The 23018-nt window shown below is 39.5% G+C and overlaps 1 protein-coding gene across 1 annotated transcript; it reads left to right on the top strand.

The window, feature by feature from the left end:
- Positions 1-3722: 3722 nt before the first annotated feature.
- On the top strand, positions 3723-21589 carry CDC16 (cell division cycle 16). Its single transcript, XM_060233751.1, has 18 exons — positions 3723-3931; positions 5615-5669; positions 6500-6597; positions 7392-7430; positions 8254-8394; positions 8752-8911; positions 10407-10501; positions 11934-12067; positions 12747-12826; positions 13386-13435; positions 14976-15049; positions 15473-15598; positions 16162-16314; positions 17217-17280; positions 19333-19394; positions 19884-20019; positions 20133-20223; positions 20821-21589. Exons 1-18 carry the CDS (start codon positions 3884-3886, stop codon positions 21084-21086), a joined length of 1872 nt encoding a protein of 623 aa, XP_060089734.1. The 5' UTR covers positions 3723-3883; the 3' UTR covers positions 21087-21589.
- The last annotated feature ends 1429 nt before the right edge of the window (positions 21590-23018 follow it).

The raw sequence follows: 23018 nt of genomic DNA on the forward strand, positions 1-23018 counted from the left end.
AAAAAATATTACGCTTAATGAAGATCTCATGTGGTTTAAGATGTCTTTCATCTGTTCAGTGTCCTCAGACGACGACTTTGTTTCTCCTGTTTCCCCACAGATTGTGACACATTTGTGCACCTCCCATGTTTTCCCTGACTTTTGTCTGATTATGTCCAAACCTGCTTTGCTGCAAAGTTTTTGGAAAGATAGCTGCAAAGCCCAGATGGCTGCAGAATAGGCTGGCAAATTCAGATTTCCATAGTCCTGGCAGCCGTTTTTTCAGGCCTTATTCCCTGTGGCAGCCATTCCCTCCTTGCCACTAGGGGGAGCTCTTTGGGGTTTTAAAATCAGCCATTGATTATTATCATTATAACAATATGTGAATCACTTTTTAAAAATATTCCTCTCGTCCCTTTTGTAGTGGAGATATGCCTTTCCCTTTATATCTCTGCAACAAAAGGGGCTGGGATTTATTTTGTAAAAATAAAAGCTAAGAATTCAGAGATTTTGATCTATGTATTTGTTATAATGTTATAACGATAGTCATTTGCTAATTTTTTTTTAAAGGATGAAAAAGCCTTGGTGGTGCTTGGGGGTGGGGGAGTAACTGCTGTTGGGAGAATGGGGGGGGGAGCAGTGGAAATGCTGGGGAGTCTGCCATGTGAGAGTCCTGTGGCTACTGTTAGCGAGGAACAAGAATCCCTCCTATTGGGGTAAGACCCCAGCACTCTCCAGTTGCAAGGTATTCCACCTACTTAGAGACAAAGTAGAGTCTGTGAATTAGTCTAGCATGGAGAAATTTCTGTAGAGCATATTCAAGAAAGTGGTGTTTCATAATTATTTACAAAGCCATTTAAACAACATCCATTCCTGGCTAAAACTTAGGAGAAAAAAACTGTACAGAGCATCAACCCTTCTCCCTTTTGAAACCACAGAGCTGTCTCTCATTAGGTTCCGGAGACTTTCCAACAACTACAGCAGTTGCAGTAACAATGGTGAAACCGTAAAGCATTCTCCCTGTGTACGCAATACTTACCTGATGGTCTCATACATGAACTACAATAGTTCTTACATTAAAATATAACCTGCTGTACTACGCTGTGTGTCTAATATATGTGCCTCTAGAGGTAAGCTAGTTGCCATCCTTATTCTAAGACTGGTACTGTGCAATGCTAGGCAGAGTTACTCCAGTCTAAGCTCAGTGGGTTTAGATTGCAGTAACTCTGCATTTACAACTGTGTGATCAGTATTCTGTGATCTGTCCGGGAATTTACTTTTTTTTGTTCCCTACATCATTTACTTTTGCTTTCTCTTCTGTGGAAGTAATGTATCACTATGCTGTATAATTGGTACATCATGGCACAGCAAGATCATTTGGGTGCTGGCACCATCTGTGGCACCATCAATACAAAAGTAATCCTAGTGTCAGTGCGCATTTCAGACTTGTACAAAGCCTTGAACGCATGAACTGTGTTTTGGATTGTACTGTAAATCTCTTGAACTGCTTTAAACATTATTTGGCATTGGCTTGTGGTGTGTTCTTTCCTACTCCCATCCCAAGGAATTGGTGGTTGGATACATAGATAATTAAATTCACAGGGCTAAAGACAGGCTACTGTTCTGATTGGATCTATACACAACAGCAGAAACTCTTATAGCAAAGGTTTTCTCACAAAAAAACCCACCTATTCTTTCATGCTATAACATGGGACAGAAATGTCAGGAAAGATGTTCCTCACCCTTTTTTAGTCAGCAAAACATATTTTTTAAAACCCTGGACATTTTGTTATCATGGAACACAATATTTAGCTTCTGCGTTTTCTACACTGATAGTGCTGCTGCAGGGTTGCCAGCTTTGAATTGGAAATATCTGGAGATTTTGGGCGTGGAGACTGAGGAGGGCAGGGTTTGGGGAAGGGAGAGGCCTCGACTGGATATGGTGCCATAGAGTCCACCTTCCAAAGCAGTCATTTTCTCTTGGTAAACTGATCTCTGTCACCTGCAGACCAGTTGTAATCCCAGGGGATCTCCAGCCACCACCTGGACAGTGGCAACCCTATCTGCTGTTATCCATCATTGCTTAGTTTTTACGACTTCACATGGCACTGATTCCTTCCACGGACTCAACCATATATGCCAAGCTTAAAAATCACTGCTTGGAACACCATTTAGCTTTTCCCCTTTATTTCTGAACCCTTAACAGTGCAGTCCTAAGCAGAAGTCAGTGGGTTTAGAAGGGTATAACGCTGCTTAAGATTTCACTGTATGACTGCAATCCTATGTGCCCACTTATAGGGAGTGGACCCACAGAACACGGCGATACTTATTCTTGAGTGAATATATACATGATAGTGCTGCAAGAGTAAGCACTTACCTTTTCCAGAAAAATCAAGCAAAGTACCTTGTTTCTTCCAGATGCTGTTGCACACAGAACATATTGTGAAATGTCTAGCTTGTACTTTCTGTGTCTAAGAACATAGGAAGACCCCTGATGGATCAAACCAGTGGTCAATCTAGCCCAGTATCCTTTTTCACATAGTGTCCAACCAGTTCCTCTGGACAGCCAACAGGTCTTAAAGGCTAGGTTGCCAACCTTCAGGTGGCAGCTGGAGATTTCCTTCTATTACAACCCAGACAACCAAGATCAGCTCCCTTGGAGGAAATGGCTGCTTTGGAAGTTGACTCTGTGGTTATTATACCCTGCTGAAGCCTCCCACCCCACCCTGCACTCTCAAAATCTCCAGGTATTTCCCAACCCAGAGCTGGCCCACTCTAATAAACGCTGAGACCTTTCCCTGATGTTGCCTTCTAGCATGGATTCAGAGGTGACTACCTCTAAACATAGAGATTCCACTTAGTTGCCACAGCTAGTAGCCATTGATAGCGTTATCTTCCATGAATCTATCCAGGACTTTTTTTGAGCATAAATGCAGTTCTGGCTGCCTTGGTGCCAGAGGGTGCGGCCTAATATGCATATGAGTTCCCACTTTCTTTTTTAAAAGCCCCATGTGAAACAATGGTGACATCAGTGGGTATGGCCTAATATGCAAATGAGTTTCTTCTGAGCTTTTCTACAAAAATACCCCCAAATCTATCTAATTCCCCTATAAAGTTGTTTATTCCATCACTACACCCTCTGCCAGCAAATTTCACATTGTAATCATTCACTGTGTAAAATAGTATTTCCTTTGTCCATCCTGAACCTTCTGCCCATCAGCTTAACTGGATGCCCTCGAGTTCTAGTATTTTGGAAAGGGGAGGGAGGTTCTTCGTCAACTATCTCTAACCTATGCATAACTTCATAACCTCTATCATGTCCCTCTCCCCTTAGTCGCCTCGTTTCTAAACTGAAAAGTTTCAGACTCTTCAGTCTCTAGGCCCTGTTGTTGGCCGTCCAAAGGAACTAGTTGGGCACTGTTTGACTCTGAGACAGGATTTCTGGCTTGATCCAGCAAGGGTCTTATGTTCTTAGAGACAGAAAACACATGCATCTGGAAGAAACAAGGTACTTGCTTGATTTTTCTGGAGTGAAAAGTTTACGGTCTCTCTGCTGAAAATATTTTGACTCTAGTGCCTTTTCCAAGTAAAAGGATGCCGGAGAAACATCTTTCTTAACTCAAACCACGCCAGTTCTGTATTCCCGTCGCCAGACGTCTGAGGGCGCCGTCGGAACGTTGCACGCGGGGTTCGTGTTTCCGGCTCAGGGAACGATACAATGATGAACGTTACACCAGAGAGATGTCACGGGGAAGGGGAGTGTAATCGCTGATGGACCCATGCGAATCAGTGGAATAGCAGAGTGGGAGAAGGATTTGAGGCTCCGAGGAGCAGCAGCAGGCGCTTTTGCCTCGGGGATCAGCCTGCCTTGTTAACTGGCTGCTGTCCGGCGCACTGCAGGGACATGAATCTGGAGCGTCTGCGGAAGCGCGTGCGGCAGTACATAGACCAGGTGAGCCGAAGCGGTGTCTTCTTTTCGTAAGCCCCCTCCCCCGGTGCCAGGCGCTGATGTGGTGGTTTGCGAGTCTTTCAGACAGTATCTAGCCTTGTGTGTCAGTGGAACACCTGGCCCTGAAAAAAGGGGCAGTTTTCTTTGGTGGGCAACATGTTTGTGTGTTTAGAAATACAGCTCATTCTCTACTCCATGTTAAAATCTGGGTGCAAGCAAAGTCTTCTCAGTTCATACCCTGGAAAAATGTGTTGGTCTTTAAGGTACTACCGCACTCAGATTTTGTCAGGTAGGTAGTATTTAAAGTCATAGAAGCCATGTGGGCAGGTGTAGAAATACTTCTCTCAGCAATTGCTGGATGGCCCAAAATGTTTGTTTAAAAATTAATTTAAAATAAATGTGTGTTCCTAGTATTTATTTCAGCCTGCTTTTTGGAGGTTGCTGACAAGATTAATAGTTATTAATGAATAATAATCTTATTTGGTTAAAAGTGGTATTTATGAATGCACTGTCTGATTGGTTTTATGAAAGATACTATGGTTGATATCTGGAGAAGTATGGGGAAACAATGAGTATTATAGGCTGCCCAGAGCTCATTGGATGAAGAAAAGCAAGATAAAAATGGCAGAGTAGACATTGTTAGATTTATGTAACGACACTAGGTCAGATACAGTGTGCAGCTTAGAACTTGGAAACCACATTTTTAAATCCAGCTCAACCTAGGAGCTCACCTGATGACTCTGGGCACACCCCTCTCTCTCAGCTTCAGTGTCCAACTATAAAATGACAGTATTGATATAACTGCCTGTCAGAGGTTTGGACTGATTGTATATCATAACCTTTGCAAGGTAGGAGATATGCTAAAAGCTAATGGATCCAGTTGGATTGTGTTCTGTGAGGAGGCTTCTCCATTCAGCCTCTTAGGTGTAGGATCAGAAAATTCCGTAGCTCTCAGTGATGTATTTGCAAAGCATTCTGCAGACAAAATATTAATCCTTACAGAGACTCCATTAGCTTATCTGTCCAGTCCTAGAGCGTTATCAGAATGCAATCTGGTTAGTTTCTTGGAATGTGTGTGTGTGTGTTTTTTTTTTGGGGGGGGGGAGTGCAGAAGACAGTAAATGCTTTGCCAAAGGAGGAGGTAGAGTTTGTTGCTCTGAAGGAGCTGGTTGTAAAATCCCTTCTGAAGAAGCAGTACCTGGATCCAAAGTAGTTCAGCAACTTCACACCACATTGTACTACTGTTTCCTTGAAACTACTTTCTACCTTTTTGTACATGGAGACATAGTCTCTTAGTGATGTACCCACCTCTTGTCATTTGTGCTTATGTCATTTGTTGGTCTTAAAAGTGCCACTGGACTCAAATTTTGTTCTCTTGCTTCAAACCAACACAGCTACCCACCTGGAATGTATCAGTATGTCATAGCTGAGTTACCAAAAGACCTTAGGTAAAAAATATAGAGAGTAATGTGAGTAATAAGTAACAGGATATAATGTGTCTGAATTAATAACAAATGAAGTGTCTTTGAGGAAGCTTCTCTCCCAGTCTCTGTATTTAAAGTTGCCCAATATGGAGCAAACTACTCCTACTATAAGTTTTGGGCTTATAAGACAATATCATTCTCTAAATACATTTGTTTTCAGCAGACTAAAACATTTGCTATATTTTTGTCTCCTTAAAAACAGCAACAATATCAAAGTGCTCTATTTTGGGCAGACAAAGTTGCTTCGCTGTCTCATGGTAAGCCAAATTTTTCTTAAGTCCATAACAGTTCAGCTTTCTAAACTGCTTTTCATTTCTTATTGTCTTCCATTAGTGTACCTTACTTTCATCTATAATGTTTATTTAAGATATTTGCACCCAGAGCAATGCATGAGGAAGCTTCCATACCAGAGAAAAGAAAATGACAATAAAATATAAAACCAAATAAAATCCATCATGTCTTAGCCATTAAAATCAGCAACTGAAAATTTCTTACACAGCTAACCCAACAATAAATGAAAAGCATAATAAAGTCAAAGGTACAAATCCAGTAATTAGGCAGAGGTGAGCAATAACCATTAAACTGGAAGCTCACACCTGAAAGATGGAGAAAAGTTCATTGTCTCGTATTTTCTAGAATAACATCTCCTCTTCAGGATTTAGATTGCTTGGGATGATTACTTTAAAGGAATTAAAAACTTCCTGACACCTGCAGTCTGCCATAGCCAAGGAATTTATTACCTTTGGTCTAGTTTGTACCAAAGGTTTTAAACAATGAATTTTCCAGTGTAACCTATCTGTTTCCTCAGGAAATTATTGCAGGGTCAGTAGAATTACAGAAACAGGATCTGTTTTCATCCAGGAGTGTAGTATACTGCCAAATGGTGTGTAAAATTCTGATGGTTTAGTTTCAGTCCATAAACCACCATATTTCTGAGATATGAACTTTATATAGCTGCATTTCTTCTTATAAATATTTACTTGGATAACAATGTATTTCTGAATATACTGTGTATTCTCTTTCAAGATCAAAGTCACGAGGTCTGTGGGGTTTCAGATCATGCTTAACACTGTATGGTTATTTCTAGAGGAGCCACAGGACATCTATTGGCTAGCCCAGTGCCTTTACTTAACAGCTCAGTACCACAGGGCAGCACATGCCCTTCGATCAAGAAAGCTAGATAAGGTAAGAGGATTGCAGACATATTCCGCTTCTAACATTTCTGACCTAAACTTTACAAATTTTTGAGTGTGGCATTGTGAAAGCTACTTATTCTTCTACTTGAAGTGGAATACTAGACAATAGGCTACAGCTTGTGTCCTTGAACAAGCTAATGATGATGAGTGCTGCTTTGCAGACCCGCTGATGTCACTGTTGCAAGAGCAGCTGTTGTAGCCCCTTCCCATTGTCCTTGCTCTCCTCCTGCCACTGCCATCCCACCTGCCCACCCCAGTTCTTCCCTCTTCACCTCCCCCATCCTGCTCCCTCTGCCCACTCCGGCTAGCAAATATTTTAGATAAGTAAATGTACAGGTAGTGCAGAAGAAGGCTGTAACCTTGCTCACAGTTTTATTGTGTTTTAATAGAAACAGCTGCCAGAAGGTCAAATTGTAAGAAACCAATATAGTGTGAAAAGGCAGTATGTTGGGAAATTGCTCCTCCTTTCCCTTTGGTTTTGTTTATAATACAAGCATAAACAAAATTCTTTCAAGGTAAAAAAGGCAAGAGCTTCCTTTTAGAAGGCAGGAGCTAGGGGAAGAGTGTTCAGGGATTATAGAAGTTGAAAAAGTGACTGAATGTACACATGATAAATTGAATAATTGGTTGAAATACAATAAGCAGCAAATACTGACAACAAATGAACAATGTGAGGCATATGGGGAACAAGTGTATATCCGGAATTAAGGTCTTTACTCTTGATAATTGCTTACTTTCCCCAAAAGTATAAAATCATCTAAATGATCTTTGTTTCTCTCTTAGTTGTATGAAGCATGTAGATACCTTGCAGCTAGGTGTCATGTAAGTATTTACTTACAGTTTCTTCTGAATTAAATTGTCATTTTGTGAAAGGAAATCACATAGCAAAACAAGGTATTTTTCTGATCGAATAACAGTTTGAAATGTCTTCACTTCTTTGAACTTTTTGTTTATAATGTTCTTTAATTCAGAGGGCAGTTTGAGGCCTATATTTTTTTTAAGACAGTTAATAAGATTGAATAAACATACAAATGTTCTGATTCCTGGAATTTACTTTTTTGTTCTGCCTTATTTTAGCTATAAAGAAAGAAAGGATTAAGGCAGGCAAAGGGTTAATAGTAGAAAGATGAAAGAATGGATGCAACTAAAAAAGGCAGAAGCAAAAGATCAAATATGAGCTAAGTAGGTGGATTTCAAGGAAATAAAGGACTGAGGTGGAGTTTAGATGTGGATATAAACAACCCGGAGAGGAGGATACAGCTGACCTTGAACATGTATTAGAGCAGGGGTGACCAACTTGCTTAATATAAGAGCCACATAGAATAAACATCCAGTGTTTGAGAGCCACAAGACAGGAAGGAAGGGGAGGGAGAAGTGAAAAAGAAGCAACAATGCATTCTCCAAGCTGCTGGCTGGCTTGGTGAAGTGATTTAAGGAAACAAATGCCTTCTTCAAGCTGGCCAGTAGGGCAGTGGGGGCTTCAAGAGCCACACGATATGTGTGAAAGAGCCAAATGTGGCTCCTGAGCTGCAGTTTGGCCACCCCTGTATTAGAGTATGATCATTTGGGTGTACAAATGCTCATCCTCTTTATGTGACCTTTTAATTGTAAAGTTACACTCTTAACTTTGAATTTCTCTGTGTAGTATGCTGCAAAAGAGTATCAGCAGGCTCTTGATATTCTTGACATGGAAGAACCAATCAACAAAAGACTGTTTGAAAAATATTTAAAGGATGAAAGTGGACTGAAAGACTGTTCTAATGACTGGGAAGTTTCACAATCTTCAGTAAGTAGGGAAAAAAATCTATGCACCATGTTTTAACTTTCAGCAGTGCTTGTTTTTCACATCTACCACAGTAGGCGTTAACATCTTGGCTATATAGGGGAGAAATAGTCTTTTCTTAATTTAATGGGTCACTGTTTATGCAGTGTGCATAACACCCACACACTATAGGCTATCTAAAATGTGTGCCTATTAAATAACTAATTTTATAATGTGTGAAACAGAGTAGCATGTCAAACTGGAAGAGGGCCACATACAGCATGGGTGAATTTTTTAAAAATGTGTTACGTTTTATTTTTGCTCATAATGAGATTCAAACACTGATTCAGTCTCTCACCTCTGGCCATGATTTCTCAACAGATCAAGAGCTCTATATGCCTTTTGCGGGGGAAGATCTACGATGCTCTTGATAATAGAACCTTGGCAACATTCAGCTACAAAGAGGCCCTGAAACTTGATGTTTACTGCTTTGAGGCATTCGACCTTTTAACATCACACCACATGCTGACAGCACAAGAAGGTTTGGATGGATGTTTTTTATAAAATTAAAAGATTAAAGCAGCTTAATTCATTGGACAAAACTATTTAATGGTGGAGAAAATAAACAGTTGGATGCTCTATGAAGACTGTCAATATGTGCTCTTTCTTTGGTACCTAACTAATAATGAACTAAACTATACAGATGTATGTGCTTTCTTGAACTGTGATGAGAGAGAAAATAAGAATGTTCCTAAGTACCATTATGTTCTTGCAACACAGTATGAATTAGAATCTGTTAGATATCAAGGAGAGTTGTACAAAGAAGGGATGGTTGAGTTCTCACTGGCTTCTGTTGAATTTGGAACCTTGGTTGAGTTCTCATTGGTTTCTGTTGAATTCAGAAACAGCATGCAACATGGGACAGTGTTGGGCTGGCAAAATCTGCACCTCACCCCAGATGCTCATGGCCAGGGGCAGGCAACTGGTTTAGCCCCCACTCCAACTGTAACTGGACTCCTTTCTGCTATATAAGTGAATGATTGGACATAAACACAGCTCATTCCACTGCTTGCAAAATTTCCTTGTTCCTTGGCTGTCCTGGTTCAGAAACTTTTGAATCAAAGTCCAGTTAGCCAGGGTGTCTGCTTATAGCTGTTTGTGCCATTTGGAGTTTGTTTCCTCACCTCAAACAGGAATTCTAAATCTTGGTTCAATCATAGTTTAGAATCTCAGTTTGTTTGTGGAGGAAGCAAACTCCACTTCCGATTGGCTGTCACAGAACTTCATTAAAAGTTTCCCAAACCCAGAAGTTACCAAACAATGTTGTATGGGGTACAGAAGATGAGAGCAGCAAATGCACCAACATGGCAACCAGCTATGTTCGTGCCAACCCTTTTTTGCACAGAAAGTCTGAATCCAATCATATGGCATAATATTATGTTGACTTTTGACCAGCACTGAAGTTCCTGCTTAAGAAAATAAGAGCTTGGGCAGCAAATGAGCCTATTAGTTGCCATATTCTAGTGTCACAAAACATGCTGTGCTGAGATTGCAGGTAATCCTATCCTGAGCTGCTCCAGTCTAAGGTTGCATTATGAGACTTTAACAGAGATCTCCTAAGCAGAGCTATACCCTTTTAAGTCTGTTGAGGACAACAGACTTAGAATGGTAAAATCATATACAGTTAAACTCTGCTTTCCTCTATGATGGGGCCCCAAAGCAGCTTACATTTTCTTGCCTGCACCATTTTATCCTCACAGTAACTCTGTGAAGTAGGTTAGGATGAGGAAAAGGGACTGACCCAAGGTCGCCCAACAAGTTTCCATGGTAGAGTGGGGATTTGAAGCTGGATCTCCCAGATCCTAGTCCAGTAGTTTTAACACTATACCATGCCAGTTCTCAGTGTCAGACTCTGTTTAGGATGGTGCTGTAAGTCTTTTAATATGTTTGAGTTCTCTTTTTTGCCGTGGATAAGGAGTAGTTGAGAGGTGAACAGGCAGTCATACTGGAATTCTTTTTGTTGTTGCTGCATTCAGAAAAAGAACTTCTTGAATCGCTACCTCTTGGGAAACAGTGCACAGAAGAAGAACAAGTATTGCTACATTTTCTGTTTGAGAACAAACTAAAAAAGGTAAAATATATCTTAATATGTTATAAATTACTTGTCTTCAAATGTAAATTTGATATGATTAAGTTTTACATTAATATAAAATGGTTTATATTTACTATTTTAGGTTTTAAGATCTAGTTCTGTTAGGCATTTTATCAGTTTAGTAAAAAAGTTAAAGGTAGTCCCTTGTGCAAGCGCCAGTCATTTCCGACTCTGGGGTGACGTCATATCACAACATTTTCATGGCAGACTTTTTACAGGGCGGTTTGCCATTGCCTTCCCCAGTCATCTACACTTTCCCCCCAGCAAGCTTGGAAGGATGGAAGGCTGAGTCAACCATGAGCCGGCTACCTGAACCCAGCTTCCACCAGGATCGAACTCAGGTCGTGAGCAGAGAGTTCGGACTGCAGTACTGCAGCTTTACCACTTTGCCCCATGGGGCTCTCTATCAATTTAGTACATCAGTATAAAATTGCTAAAAATGACTTCTAATCAGTTCTCAACAATAGAAATGTTGGAAATCATATCTATATCCAGGTATGACATACTGAATTTTTAAACAATGAATCGAGTCAGAATAGCTATAAAAAGAAATAACAGTTGTCAAAATATAGAACTTGCTGCAAAAACAATTGTACTAATTCTGAACAAGTTCAAGTGATATAATACTGGGTGGTAATGCTACAGTTATCTAAATATTTTATGTAAATATTTTCTGTGTAGAAGATTTATTCTGAGTATGGAGAGGAGGGATGCCTTGAAGTCTTAAAGCGAATTTCCAGTCAATAATTAGTCTTGGTTTTAAGATGGAAGAAATTTGCTTAGAGGAGGATATAATTAACAAGTATATGTTTTACCAGGTTGTCTGAACGTATGCAAACAGAACAGTATAGCTAGGGATAATTGTTATGCACCCTGAGCCATCTAAGGATGGGGAGCTATTCCCAAACTAGTCCACCATTGGCTTGAGAGGCATCTTGAGCTGGGGAAGGAATGCCTTTGGTGGTTGAGCATTATCAGCTGAGCCCTTAGTTGCTCAAATGGCATGCAGGGGATGAAGCTTAACATCTTTCAGCACTATTTTACATGCAGTTGAGGATAAATAAAGCTGGTGGTTATGCTGGCTAAGCTTGGAGGCAAGGTGGGCTTGCCCAGAAGGCTGGTAGCCACAGTAGGCCACTTATTAGTCCAACTCAGCTAATTCAGGAATGTTTAGCTGATTTAATAAGCTAGTCAACTAGTGTACCAGTGTCTTGTGTTGTTATTTGGGGGTACTGGTACACATTTAAGTTGTGTGTGAAACTTGCAATACCATTTTTGTAAAGATTTTCAAAATTATTTTATTCAGCTGCATCTATGATAGTGCTGGACATAGGGACCTTTTGCACCTCTAGGGTTAGATTATGGATCTAAGCTGCTGACTGGTTCTTTGTTGAAACCTCTTTCTCCACAGTATAATAAACCAAGTGAAACACTGATTCCTGAATCTGTAGATGGTCTTCAAGATAATCTGGACGTAGTAGTGTCTTTAGCTGAAAGACATTACTATAACTGTGATTTCAAAATGTGCTACAAGCTTACTTCTGTGTAAGTATAGAAATCATTCATTATAAAAAAAAGATGAGGGGTTGCTGTCACAGTAATGAACTCTCTTTGAGGGTCACTTATGAAACATACATGTTGCAGCAGGTTGTCTGTGCTATTCACTTTAAAAATGTATTAATGCCTTTAAAATGTTTCATGCCTTTACGTTGACCTTTATTTCCAAATATTTCCAGTGCTGTTATGGAGTTTGCCTCAAAATAATTACACCCTCGCTTCCTAGTAGGGCTGCCAACTTCAGGTTGGGAAATTCTTGGAGATTTGGGGGGGGTGGAGCTTGGGGAGAACAGGGTTTGGGGATGGGAGAGTCCCAAACAGGGTATAATGCCATGGTGCCCATACTCCAAGCCATTTTCTCCATGGAAACTGATCTCTGTAGCCTAGAGATCAGTCGGCATCCCAGAAGGTCTCCAGGCCCCACCTGGAGGTTAATTACTCTGCTTCCCAGGGATATGGTCACTAAATGTACAGTTCTGGCCTAAGAAGTAGTGAGTAATAGCAGAGACTTGATAAATATGAACAAACTAAGGCCTTTTTAGTGCCTCTTTGGATGGCAAGAATACAGCTATTATTACAATATATTTAAATGTCTATAATCTATTTGTGACTGAAGTAGTTTAGTTCATAATAAAAACCAGGAGTCTTATTTTGGGATTATCTTTAGAGTAATGGAAAAAGATCCCTTCCATGCCAGTTGTTTGCCTGTGCATATTGGGACGCTTGTGGAGCTGAATAAAGCAAATGGTAAGGAACTGTTTAAAATACGTCAGACGTTTAGTCAAATGTAGCATTTTCTTTTTAAAATGACTCCAGGGTTATTTTTTTTAACCCTGTTCATATTGCCATGTCTCCTTTCAAATGTGACTTGGCAGAAGGTGCAAGATTTTGTATGCATTTGTTGAAGAAGCTAGGGACCTATGAAGAATCACAAGTGGGACATAGTTTGAAACACATTCATACCAAGATTTTGCCTGCCAGGAACTTAATGTCTGCCTGGACTGATTTAATCATTATTTTATTTCCACATAACAAATTAATCTCGTTTGATTCTACATCTGAATTTTGCGATCTGATTTAGCATAAGATACAAAGTATGAATATATATTATTCTATAGTATTTGAATTCAGTCATTGGTCCAGATTTTTAACAGAGAAGTAGTAAAAGCTTCCTGTGAAGAAATCTTCAATGGCAACTCACCCACTCAGGAAATCAAATGCATAACTAGTAATGTAGTGATTTTGGTAATCTAAGCAAACTTTAAGTAATAGTGTTTGACATATTTTTTTTCTCTGTCCTTCCTAGAACTCTTCTACCTTTCCCATAAACTGGTGGATTTGTACCCAAATAATCCTGTAAGTTGATCTTTTGTTCTGTTTCATAAAGTTGTTGTAAATCTGACCTGAAGAACAGTTCTGTGTATGTTCCTGAGCTAGAATGATATATTAAAGAAATGCCTAGCCCTTAAAGAAAAAAATATTTAAAAATTTCAGAAAACAGAGTAATCATAGTGTGTTGCTCATAATACCTTACTGTTATCCCAGGTATCCATGATACTTGTGTAGCCACGTGGCACTGACAATCACAAACTATGTGTTTAGGCAACAACAGTCCCATTTTCTAAGCAACAAAATATTGTAGATTAACAGTACAATCCTAAAGAGAGTTACTCCAGTCTAAGCCCAATCATTTCAATGGGTTTAGAATGGAATAACTTTCTTTAGATTGCACTGTAAGTTCTGAGAAAATGATATCACAACTTTCAGAAAGAACATCTGGATCCTCTGCAGCAAACAAGAAAAAGACTGCACATGGGGCAACATCATTAATTTGAAACAAAGATAATTAAAACTCATTTGGTACCTTTTTGAAAATGTATACGTAAAGTGCTGACATATCGCAACCCCCTAAGGTTTTCAAGGCAAGAGACAGACAGAAGTGATTTGCCATTGTCTGCCTCTACACAACAACCCTGGACTTCCTCAGTGGTCTCCCATCCAAGTACTAATCATGGCCAACCCTGCTTAGCTTCCAAGATCTGGTGAGGTTGGACTAGTCTGGACCTTTGAGAACAGGGCTTTGAAGGGATGGGTGGAGAAAAACATTTTCACCATTCAAAACATGCTTTTCATAGTGCTTCCTTGTTTAAAATAAGTTTTCTATCAATCTGAAATTAAACTGGTGTGTGCATTGTGTTTCAGCTTGGATCATGCATCGGGTTTTCCCCAGACTTGTTTAAATGAACACTGTATACACTGTAATAAGGAAAGCAGTATTTATTCACTGAACACTTGCTAAGATTATAGTCCACCTTTCTCGCTGAAACTTCAAAAACGATGCAGTAGGAACAGCATAACACACACAATAAACAGTGCAATATCATTGGATTGTAAAACTTTGAGCACACCTCTTGTGCACACTGAAGAGCCAGTATGATATAGAGAAAGTCTCAGGCTAGGACTGGGGGAATGACACTCATTGGGTGACTTCAGGCTGGAAAAGGCCATTCTCACAAGGTAGTTGTGAAGATAAGCACATGAGAAGAGGCCTTCTATACTACCCTGAGCTACTTGAAGGAAAGTCAGGATAAAAAATATGGCAGTTCTTTGGATCCAAGTAAAAATCTTTAGGAAGAAGCATGAAGTTCATAAAATTCTGTAGTGTTCACATACAGATGCATAATGCAAATGCAACAAATTTTGTACAGCTTCAAATAATTACATGCTTTTTAATTTACTTGTTACAACAATAACTTGTTATATGTATTTGAAAAAGTGAGCAGTAACTCATGAAAGTTCATACCCTGCCGCAAATTTTGTTAGTCTTCAAGGTGCTACCGTTGTTCTTTTCTATTGCTGTATACTTAATATGCCTGAATTTTTATTTGGTAATTAGGTCTCTTGGTTTGCAGTAGGATGCTACTATCTCATGGTTGGCCATAAAAATGAGCATGCCAGAAGGTATCTTAGGTAAGTTACACTGTTTTGCTTAGCATTAAGCTGAGATTTTGCAGTCTAGTCATTTCAGAAGATGTGTGCAAATTTTAACTTTGTGTTACAAGTCTTGATAATATAAAGACCCAGGGCACTAGCACCCTTTCGTTTGCACAGGTTTAGTAAATGCCCATTACATTTGGGCATTATTTTTGTGACATACCCAGGCCTTATATTCAGTGGGAGCTCACAGGAGCACAGCTCCTGAACCTTTCTGAGAGTTCCACCTCCTTGCCCATTGAATAATATGTGCAGCTGCATAACAATCCCTGGATGAGCTCCACCACCTATTTTTCTACAAAATGACCACTGAGCATACCTAAACTTGAAGCATTATGATTAATATTACCTGTTTTATTGGTCCTTGTTCTATGTGTCTGGTTTTTTTTAATGTTTCAGCAAAGCCACTACACTTGAGAGAACATATGGGCCAGCATGGATAGCATATGGGCACTCATTTGCCGTTGAAAGTGAGCATGACCAAGCAATGGCTGCATACTTCACAGCTGCCCAGCTGATGAAAGGGTAAGTCCCAAACTAGACTGTTAGGTAATCGGAATGTTGAATAAGATTGCAAGATGGTTGTTAGTGAAGAAATAGTAAAACTGAAGATTTTTCTTCCAGTAAAATATTACCCCATGTCTCCTAAGATGTACTTAGAGTCTTGGTTTGTACTTTTGCAGTGGAATTGATGAAGTTGTCATATGAATGTATTTTTTTTTTCACATTGGCAGTCCGGATCTATTCTATAAAAGAGCAAGAGTCCAGTAGCACCTTAAAGAGCAACCAAATTTGTGGCAGGGCATGAGCTTCCATGAGTCACTGCTCACTTCTTCAGAAAGTTCATACGCAGCATCACATTTTGTTAGTCTTTAAGGTGCTACTGGATTCCTGCTGTTTTCTGTTGCTACAGACAGACTAACATGGCTGCCAATCTGGATGTATTGTAGATTATCTGCACCACCAAGGCTTTACTACTATATTTTTGCTCATGTTGAAAAGATGTGAAAAAATTAAACACTACAGATAAAAGCTTTATAGAAATGAAATTCATTATAAATGCCTCGTTGTCCTTAATTTTTTTTTAGCTGCCATTTGCCAATGTTGTATATTGGGCTGGAATACGGCTTGACCAACAATTCAAAACTAGCGGAACGGTTTTTCAGCCAAGCTTTATGTATTGCACCAGAAGATCCTTTCGTTATGCATGAAGTCGGAGTGGTAGCTTTTCAGAATGGAGAGTAAGTTTACTTTGTTGTGGATTTTCTCGGTAGGCGCAGGCTGATCTAATCTATGTGTGAATTCCTGATTAATTATATCAAAATTCAGAAATAATGCTTTTAAGATTTAGCTGCCATTTAGGAATATACTGTCATCTCTGTGTTTCATGAAATATGACAGAAACTGTTACATGCTGCATTATTTGTTACTACTGTTTAGCTTATGCATAGGGCCAACATTTATCACAGTAACTGTTCAGCAAGTGCATTTTTTCAAACAGTAACATGGCTCTTTAAAACCATGAAGTCCCTATTGCTCTGTTCTATCTTCTGAGAATTCTTTTTAGGCTGGAATAGTAAGAAGATTTAATAAATGACTTTTTTAAAAAACACATCGATTTGTGCTTTTGAAGTTAATTTAAGCAATTTTATTAAGAGCCAGTTTGGTGTAGTGGTTAAGTGCGTGGACTCTTATCTGGGAGAACTGGTTTTGATACCTCACAGGGTGTCTGTTGAGGGGGGGGAGGTAAAGGAGATTGTGAGCCACTCTGAGATTCAGAGTATAGGATGGGGTATAAATCCAATATATTCTTCTACTTCTTCTTCTATTGTTGCATATTAATGACATGCCTTGACTTAGATGTTGCAGACTAGCCTGATCTTGTCAGATCTTGGGAGCTAAGCCAGTTCAGGACTTCCACCAAGAAAGTCCAGAGTTGCTATGCATAGGCAGGCAGTAGCAAACCACCTCTGTTCATCTCATGCCTTGAAAACCATAGGGGGCCACTGTAAGTCAGCTGCAACTTGACAGCACTTTCCACCACGAGCGAGAAAGAAAAAAGATAACCTCCTTTTGAAATCTGATGAACAACTTCTTACCAGTTACAAAAGGATCAATTTCTTAATGACCTTTTTTCTTTCAGCTGGAAGACTGCCGAAAAGTGGTTTCTTGATGCATTAGAGAAAATTAAAGCCATTGGAAATGAGGTATTTAAATTTTAATCATGCTTTCAAAATGGGTGGCCATAATTCTTTCTCTGCCAGTGGAGATAAGGTGCAGAATGGCTTTACCCCCGCCAGAATTCTGACCACAGCAGCCTGTTGTAACTTTTGGACACTCTTCAAAGGCAACCTCACGTAGGGCATGTTGCAGTAATCTAATCTAGATGTTAGCTGGTCCTGCACCATGGTGGCAACATGTTTATGCCAAGGAAAAGCCACAGCTGGATCACCTGCTGAAGCTGAGGAAAGGAACCTGCCTTACCACTGTTCCAAAAGGAAGCCCAGGCTCAGCTGCACACCTAAGCTACAAACCTGCTTCTTTAAGGGTAGTACAGCCCCAACGAAAAGCAGAGATCACTCAATTCTTGAGTCAATCCTTCCTTCCACTAGTACCACCTCAGTTCCTGAGTCAATCCTTCCTGCCATCAATAGCCCCTCCATTTTGATGGGTTTCAGTTTCAGCTTATTTCATCCATCTCCAAACTGACTCCTGGCACAGCCTCCCTGGGATCCACTGGGAATGTGAGAACTGAGTATCATCTGCATATTGGTTATTACCCAGCCCAAATTTCCAAGCAGCTTCTTATAGATACTCAGTCATGGGGGACAAGATGGAACTTTGCACAACCAAGAGTCTGAGCAGCAGTGCCCCAGCACCACCCTCTGAAATCTGCCTTCCAGATAGGATAGAAACCATCACAGGGCAGTTCCTCTCAGCTCTAATCTCAAAAGGTAACCGAAAGGGTACCAAGAGGTCCAGGAGAATCAATAGAGTTGCATTCTACCCATCTCTCATAACTGATCATCAGTCAAGCCAACCAATGTTATTTTAGCTACATATTTAGACCCAAACCCAGAATTCATTCAAAAATCCGTGGAGTTGTCCTATTATCTTATCAGGCACATCCCTCTGTACAGTCCTTCTGTGATTGTATATTAAACCAAAGCTCTGTGCACCTCTAATACATCCAGCAAGCCAAACTCTCCTGTTCTGCCACTTGATGCACACAGGTTATTTGATGTCTCATGGAGAGAATGGTTGTTGCAGGGGATGAAGGACCAAACCAATACTGAGTGGCAGGGAAGTAGTCTGGTCCAGCCTGCTCTTCTGACTCTGTCTCTAGTCAGCACTTGTGCAGAGTGGATTGCTACACCAATGCAGTGACCAATGCAGCCGGAAGATATCATTAATTTCTTCCTGTGTTGACTGTAAGAGACCACTATGTGACTTCCCTCACCCTTCAGTAACAGTTATTCTACATTGCACCGCGGTATGTCCTGCTGTGAGAGGCACAAGGCTCTGGCCCAGCTGCATTGTCTAGCTAGCTAGTCCCAAATGGCCAGTTTGTATCTGTTGCAACTTCTCCACCAACATTATGTAATTGCTTTACATGATTGCAATACAGTAAGTACTTTTTAGCTGAGCACACATCTGGATCCAGAAACCATGCAACCTCAAGATCTCAACATGTTTCTCAGAGAATGCCTCCCCACCCCATTCCCATGCCATGTGGATTTTTTGGAAGCCAAGGTAGTTTTTGGTGTGACATAGACAGGGGTGGGTGTGGGTAGGTGGGTGTGCACCATTCAATTTTTTTAAAAAATTAAATATCCCACTGGGTATAATTAAGGCTTTTGGGACACCACTGTAGCTTTTCAGCACTTAGCCATACTATCTAACTATGAATTCTTTTCATGCAGCATTAATAAGGATTAATTATTCAAAAAAGTCTAGTGGATTATCTGAATTTCTGCCATCAGGTTTCTCCTTTATTTTATTCTTTTATACCCTACTTTTTTCCCCATTGGGAACCCAAAGTGGCTTACATAATTCCCCTTTCCTCCATCTTATCCTCACAACTCCTCTGTGAGGTAGGTTAAGCTGAGAGTATGTGACTGGCCCAAAGTCATCCAGCAAGCTTTCATGGCAGACTGGGGATTTGAAACTGGTTCTCACAGGTCCTAGACCAGCACTCTAACCACTACACCACACCGTTAAAATTTTGCCTAAATGTGATTTTTGCTTTGTATTTTCAGGTGACAGTTGATAAGTGGGAACCTTTATTGAATAACTTAGGGCATGTGTGCAGAAAACTCAAGTAAGTACAAAAACAAGCTATTTTGATTAAAATGAACTATTTATCCTTACTAGCAATGAGTTCCAGTTTGCAAAGCCTGAAATACTTGATGAGATTTTTATGTCCATAATATCATCCCATATTTGAGTTTTTCATGGACACTGCTCATGTATTTCCAGGTTTCTCCACTGGCCAAGGTTAGAGCTTTGGTGTTCTTCAACGCTTAAGGCTACCATTGTTTTGTGACTCACCTCAATCCCTGTCTTGCAGCTTCTTTTCTTCTTATTCCAGGGTAGTGGGTATATGTGTTTGATGGCCAAATATCTGCCTGTGATGCCTCTGCGGCCTACAGTTTTTTGTTACTCACAGTAACATGATATTAGGAAGACTATTATCATAAAGTAGTGTCATTTTTAGATATGAGATATTAAGACATTTTGCTAATGGCATCTGTAGCATGTTATGTATGAAAAGTTATGTTAATTTTTGTTCATTTTAATACATTAATAGGAAGTATGAAGAAGCTCTTGAATATCATCGCCAGGCTCTAGTGCTGATTCCTCAGAATGCTTCTACCTATTCTGCCATTGGATATATACATAGTTTGATGGGAAACTTTGAAAGTGCCATTGATTATTTTCATACAGTATGTACATACTTTATGACAAAATTATTTTTTGCATAGCCTTCTAACTTGCAGAGATTTAAAGTAATATATTTCCTATTTCTTTTTTTTTTTTGTACCTTAAAAATATACAGGCCCTTGGTCTTAGGAGGGATGATACCTTTTCAGTTACAATGCTGGGACATTGCATAGAAATGTATATTGGTGATTCTGAAGCTTACATTGGTAAGTTTGTTTTATTCCCATAACTTTTCTAACAGCTAGCAATTCAAGAGAATATCCCATTCTGAATACAAGTTATTTGGTTGCATCGAATGCTTGATTTTTGCTTGGGAGAAGGATTCTTCCACCAGGGTAAGGAGTGATTAACTTTCCCTGACATTCCCCCTCCTTCCATGCAGGACATCCTTATGCCCAGTGCCATTCTTCTGGAGGTGGGAGTCTCTTATAGCCTGGGGTGGTATTTTAGGGCTGCAGCGGAAGGGAAAATTCTGTTTTGCAAGCCAAGTTTTGCTGAGAGTATTTTGGGTACAATCTGAAAGAAGCTATTACTGATATTGACAGAAACTACTACTGATGCTGACTTAATGGAAAGTAATTTCATGTGGTAAATACCTGTAGAATGGACTTTCTTCAATGGAAACCACAAACACATGTTATGAATCAGATAAAAAAACCTCAAGGTTATAGTAATGAGCTGTGTATGGCAAACACCATCTTATGATTCTACTGAAGTGGATTGAAATAATAGTTTAAAGGAAGATATCTAATAGCAGGTTAACTAGGTACATTGGCAACATTAACCTAGAAAATCTCTTTTAGGAACTGCAATTAAGGATAAATTAAGGTGCTATGACTTTGATGTGCATACAATGAAGACATTAAAGAACATCATTTCACCTGCGTGGGATGTATTGGAATTTGATATAGAAAGGCAAACTCTAGAAGAAAGTAGCATCATGGCACTTGAAGCACCACATCAGAGGAAAACTGCAGAAGCACCTCCTCCACTAGATGAAAGTTTTGAAATCGAAATGAATGAAAGCGATATGATGCTAGAAACCTCTATGTCCGATCACAGTACGTGACTCTAAAGCACTGAGGCAGATTTATCATCATGCAAAGTATTGAGCATTTTTGTCATCTTGTGCTTTTAAGGACCTGCTATTTTTATACAATTGCAAACTCCTTCTCTGATGTCAACAGAACTGCTCAAGACTGTGACAATATTTGCTCATAAGAAATGTACGAATTTTATTCTGCAAAATAATCCTACACATTTTAAAACTATTCACTTCATTCTGTGACTGCTATTATTGAAGTTTTTGAAACTGTGAATGTTTAAAAAATGTTTAAAATATAATTGGTTTACAGTTCCTGTGCCCAAGAGCTGGTGAATTATAGCTTTGGCTGTCCTAATTTCTGGATTTCAATGCTAAATATTTGTCATAAGATTTTGATACTACAACGTTTTATTCTTTAAAATAGAATTAATGTTATTACTTTGTCCAACCATTACATACATTTGTGAAAACAATTTTTATCAGTTGGTTCAGTTTTGTTCATTAAATTGTTGCTGAATTTTCTTAAAGCATGGGTGCAAATGCTCAGAGTTCTCTTTTTGTCCTGTATTTGCCATTACTTGGAGCTTATTTGCTGTTTCTGCATCCTGCTCCCCTGGCAGATAAATGTGTCAGGTCTCAGCCAAGAATTACTTATTAAATGAAAATTCACGTTTGGCTACGCTACAAAGGTTTAATGGGTGACTGATATGAGACCAGGCATTTGTCAAAATTGAGAAGGTGGTTCATGGAAAGATTTAGACTGAGTTGCCAAGAAATCTGACTTGAAGCAGGGTCTGTAAAAATCTGAGTGGACCCCTAAGGAAAACTCTGTCAGAATGAAAAGAGTATGATTGAGCTGGATGCATTGACAGTGTAATAAAGGAACAGATGGGGGAGGGGGGTAGCCAAAGTCCAGCACTTGAATATTACATTTTGTGCAGGGTTGGAAGAGAAGCAGGACAATCTTTTAGGCAGCAGCAACTCATGGTATATCTTATGGCTCTCTGTTGACAATTAGGATGACACAGTGATGAAATGTATGGTTTGTAGGAATGCTTTGTATGTCTGTTGTCACAAAGGACAGTTCCTGTAAGACATCTCATGTAATGTTCTAGCGTGGAGTCCACAGCAAGCCAGGTAGAAATATTTTGTGATTGGACAACACTATTAAGCTACTGCGGTGATTCTTATATTGATCTTCCCACTTAAGTCAGTGAAGCAAACCTATGTCTTTGTCTTATTAAGGCCTTGGTGGCCATGATGGTTGACTTTTGAGTTATAGCACACAAATGTATATTAACATATGAGGTTTGTTTTATATTAGACATAACTTCCTAAAGATTGACTTCAGGCTTAGGTAAATGAATAGGAAGGGATTTTTTTTAGGGAAGCATTTGTTCTGAATCTTAAAATCCATTTAGTATTTTTGTGTGACTGACACTTTGCCACTGATAGAAGTTTATTACATATTTGGAATATAGTGAATGCATCCAATAAATCAGTGTCATGACTGCTAAGAGCTTAAATGCTTCTGGTTCTATATACAACATTAAGCTTAAATTTAAAGGATTAAAATGACATCAAAACCAACAAAAAGTTGTATATATCAAAGGTAATAAATCTTGGTTACTATGGATTAGAACAAGTATTCTTAACATCTCACTTAAGATCCAGCTTTACAGAATGTTGCAGGAAATTATCAGGCTTTTTAATGAACGGATGTAGACTATTCCTTCTGCCCTGAACCAGCTTTTAGAACCTTCTTTAAAACATTTTGCAGCTGCTGAATTTTGCCATTGTACAAAGGAAGGTGTGAAGTAGTGGGGTGGATATGTTGTTGATAATGACACCTGAAATCCAGTCCCTTTCTTCAGCAGAAGCCTGCTGATGCACATCAGTGACATTTACTAGCTCCTGCTACAGGCAATGTGGATGGACACAGTAACTGTGTATAAT

This window comes from Heteronotia binoei, chromosome 3, assembly GCF_032191835.1.
Source record: "Heteronotia binoei isolate CCM8104 ecotype False Entrance Well chromosome 3, APGP_CSIRO_Hbin_v1, whole genome shotgun sequence".
In the NCBI taxonomy this organism is placed as follows: Eukaryota; Metazoa; Chordata; class Lepidosauria; order Squamata; family Gekkonidae; genus Heteronotia; species Heteronotia binoei.

What these genes read in the sequence shown, in the direction of transcription:
- CDC16 (XM_060233751.1), top strand. Translation starts at nt 3,884, where the DNA reads ATGAATCTGGAGCGTCTGCGGAAGCGCGTGCGGCAGTACATAGACCAG. An exon ending in ATTTGTACCCAAATAATCCT is followed by an intron (nt 13,436 to 14,975) that starts GTAAGTTGATCT and finishes TTTGGTAATTAG; the next exon opens with GTCTCTTGGTTTGCAGTAGG. An exon ending in GTAGCTTTTCAGAATGGAGA is followed by an intron (nt 16,315 to 17,216) that starts GTAAGTTTACTT and finishes TTTTTCTTTCAG; the next exon opens with CTGGAAGACTGCCGAAAAGT.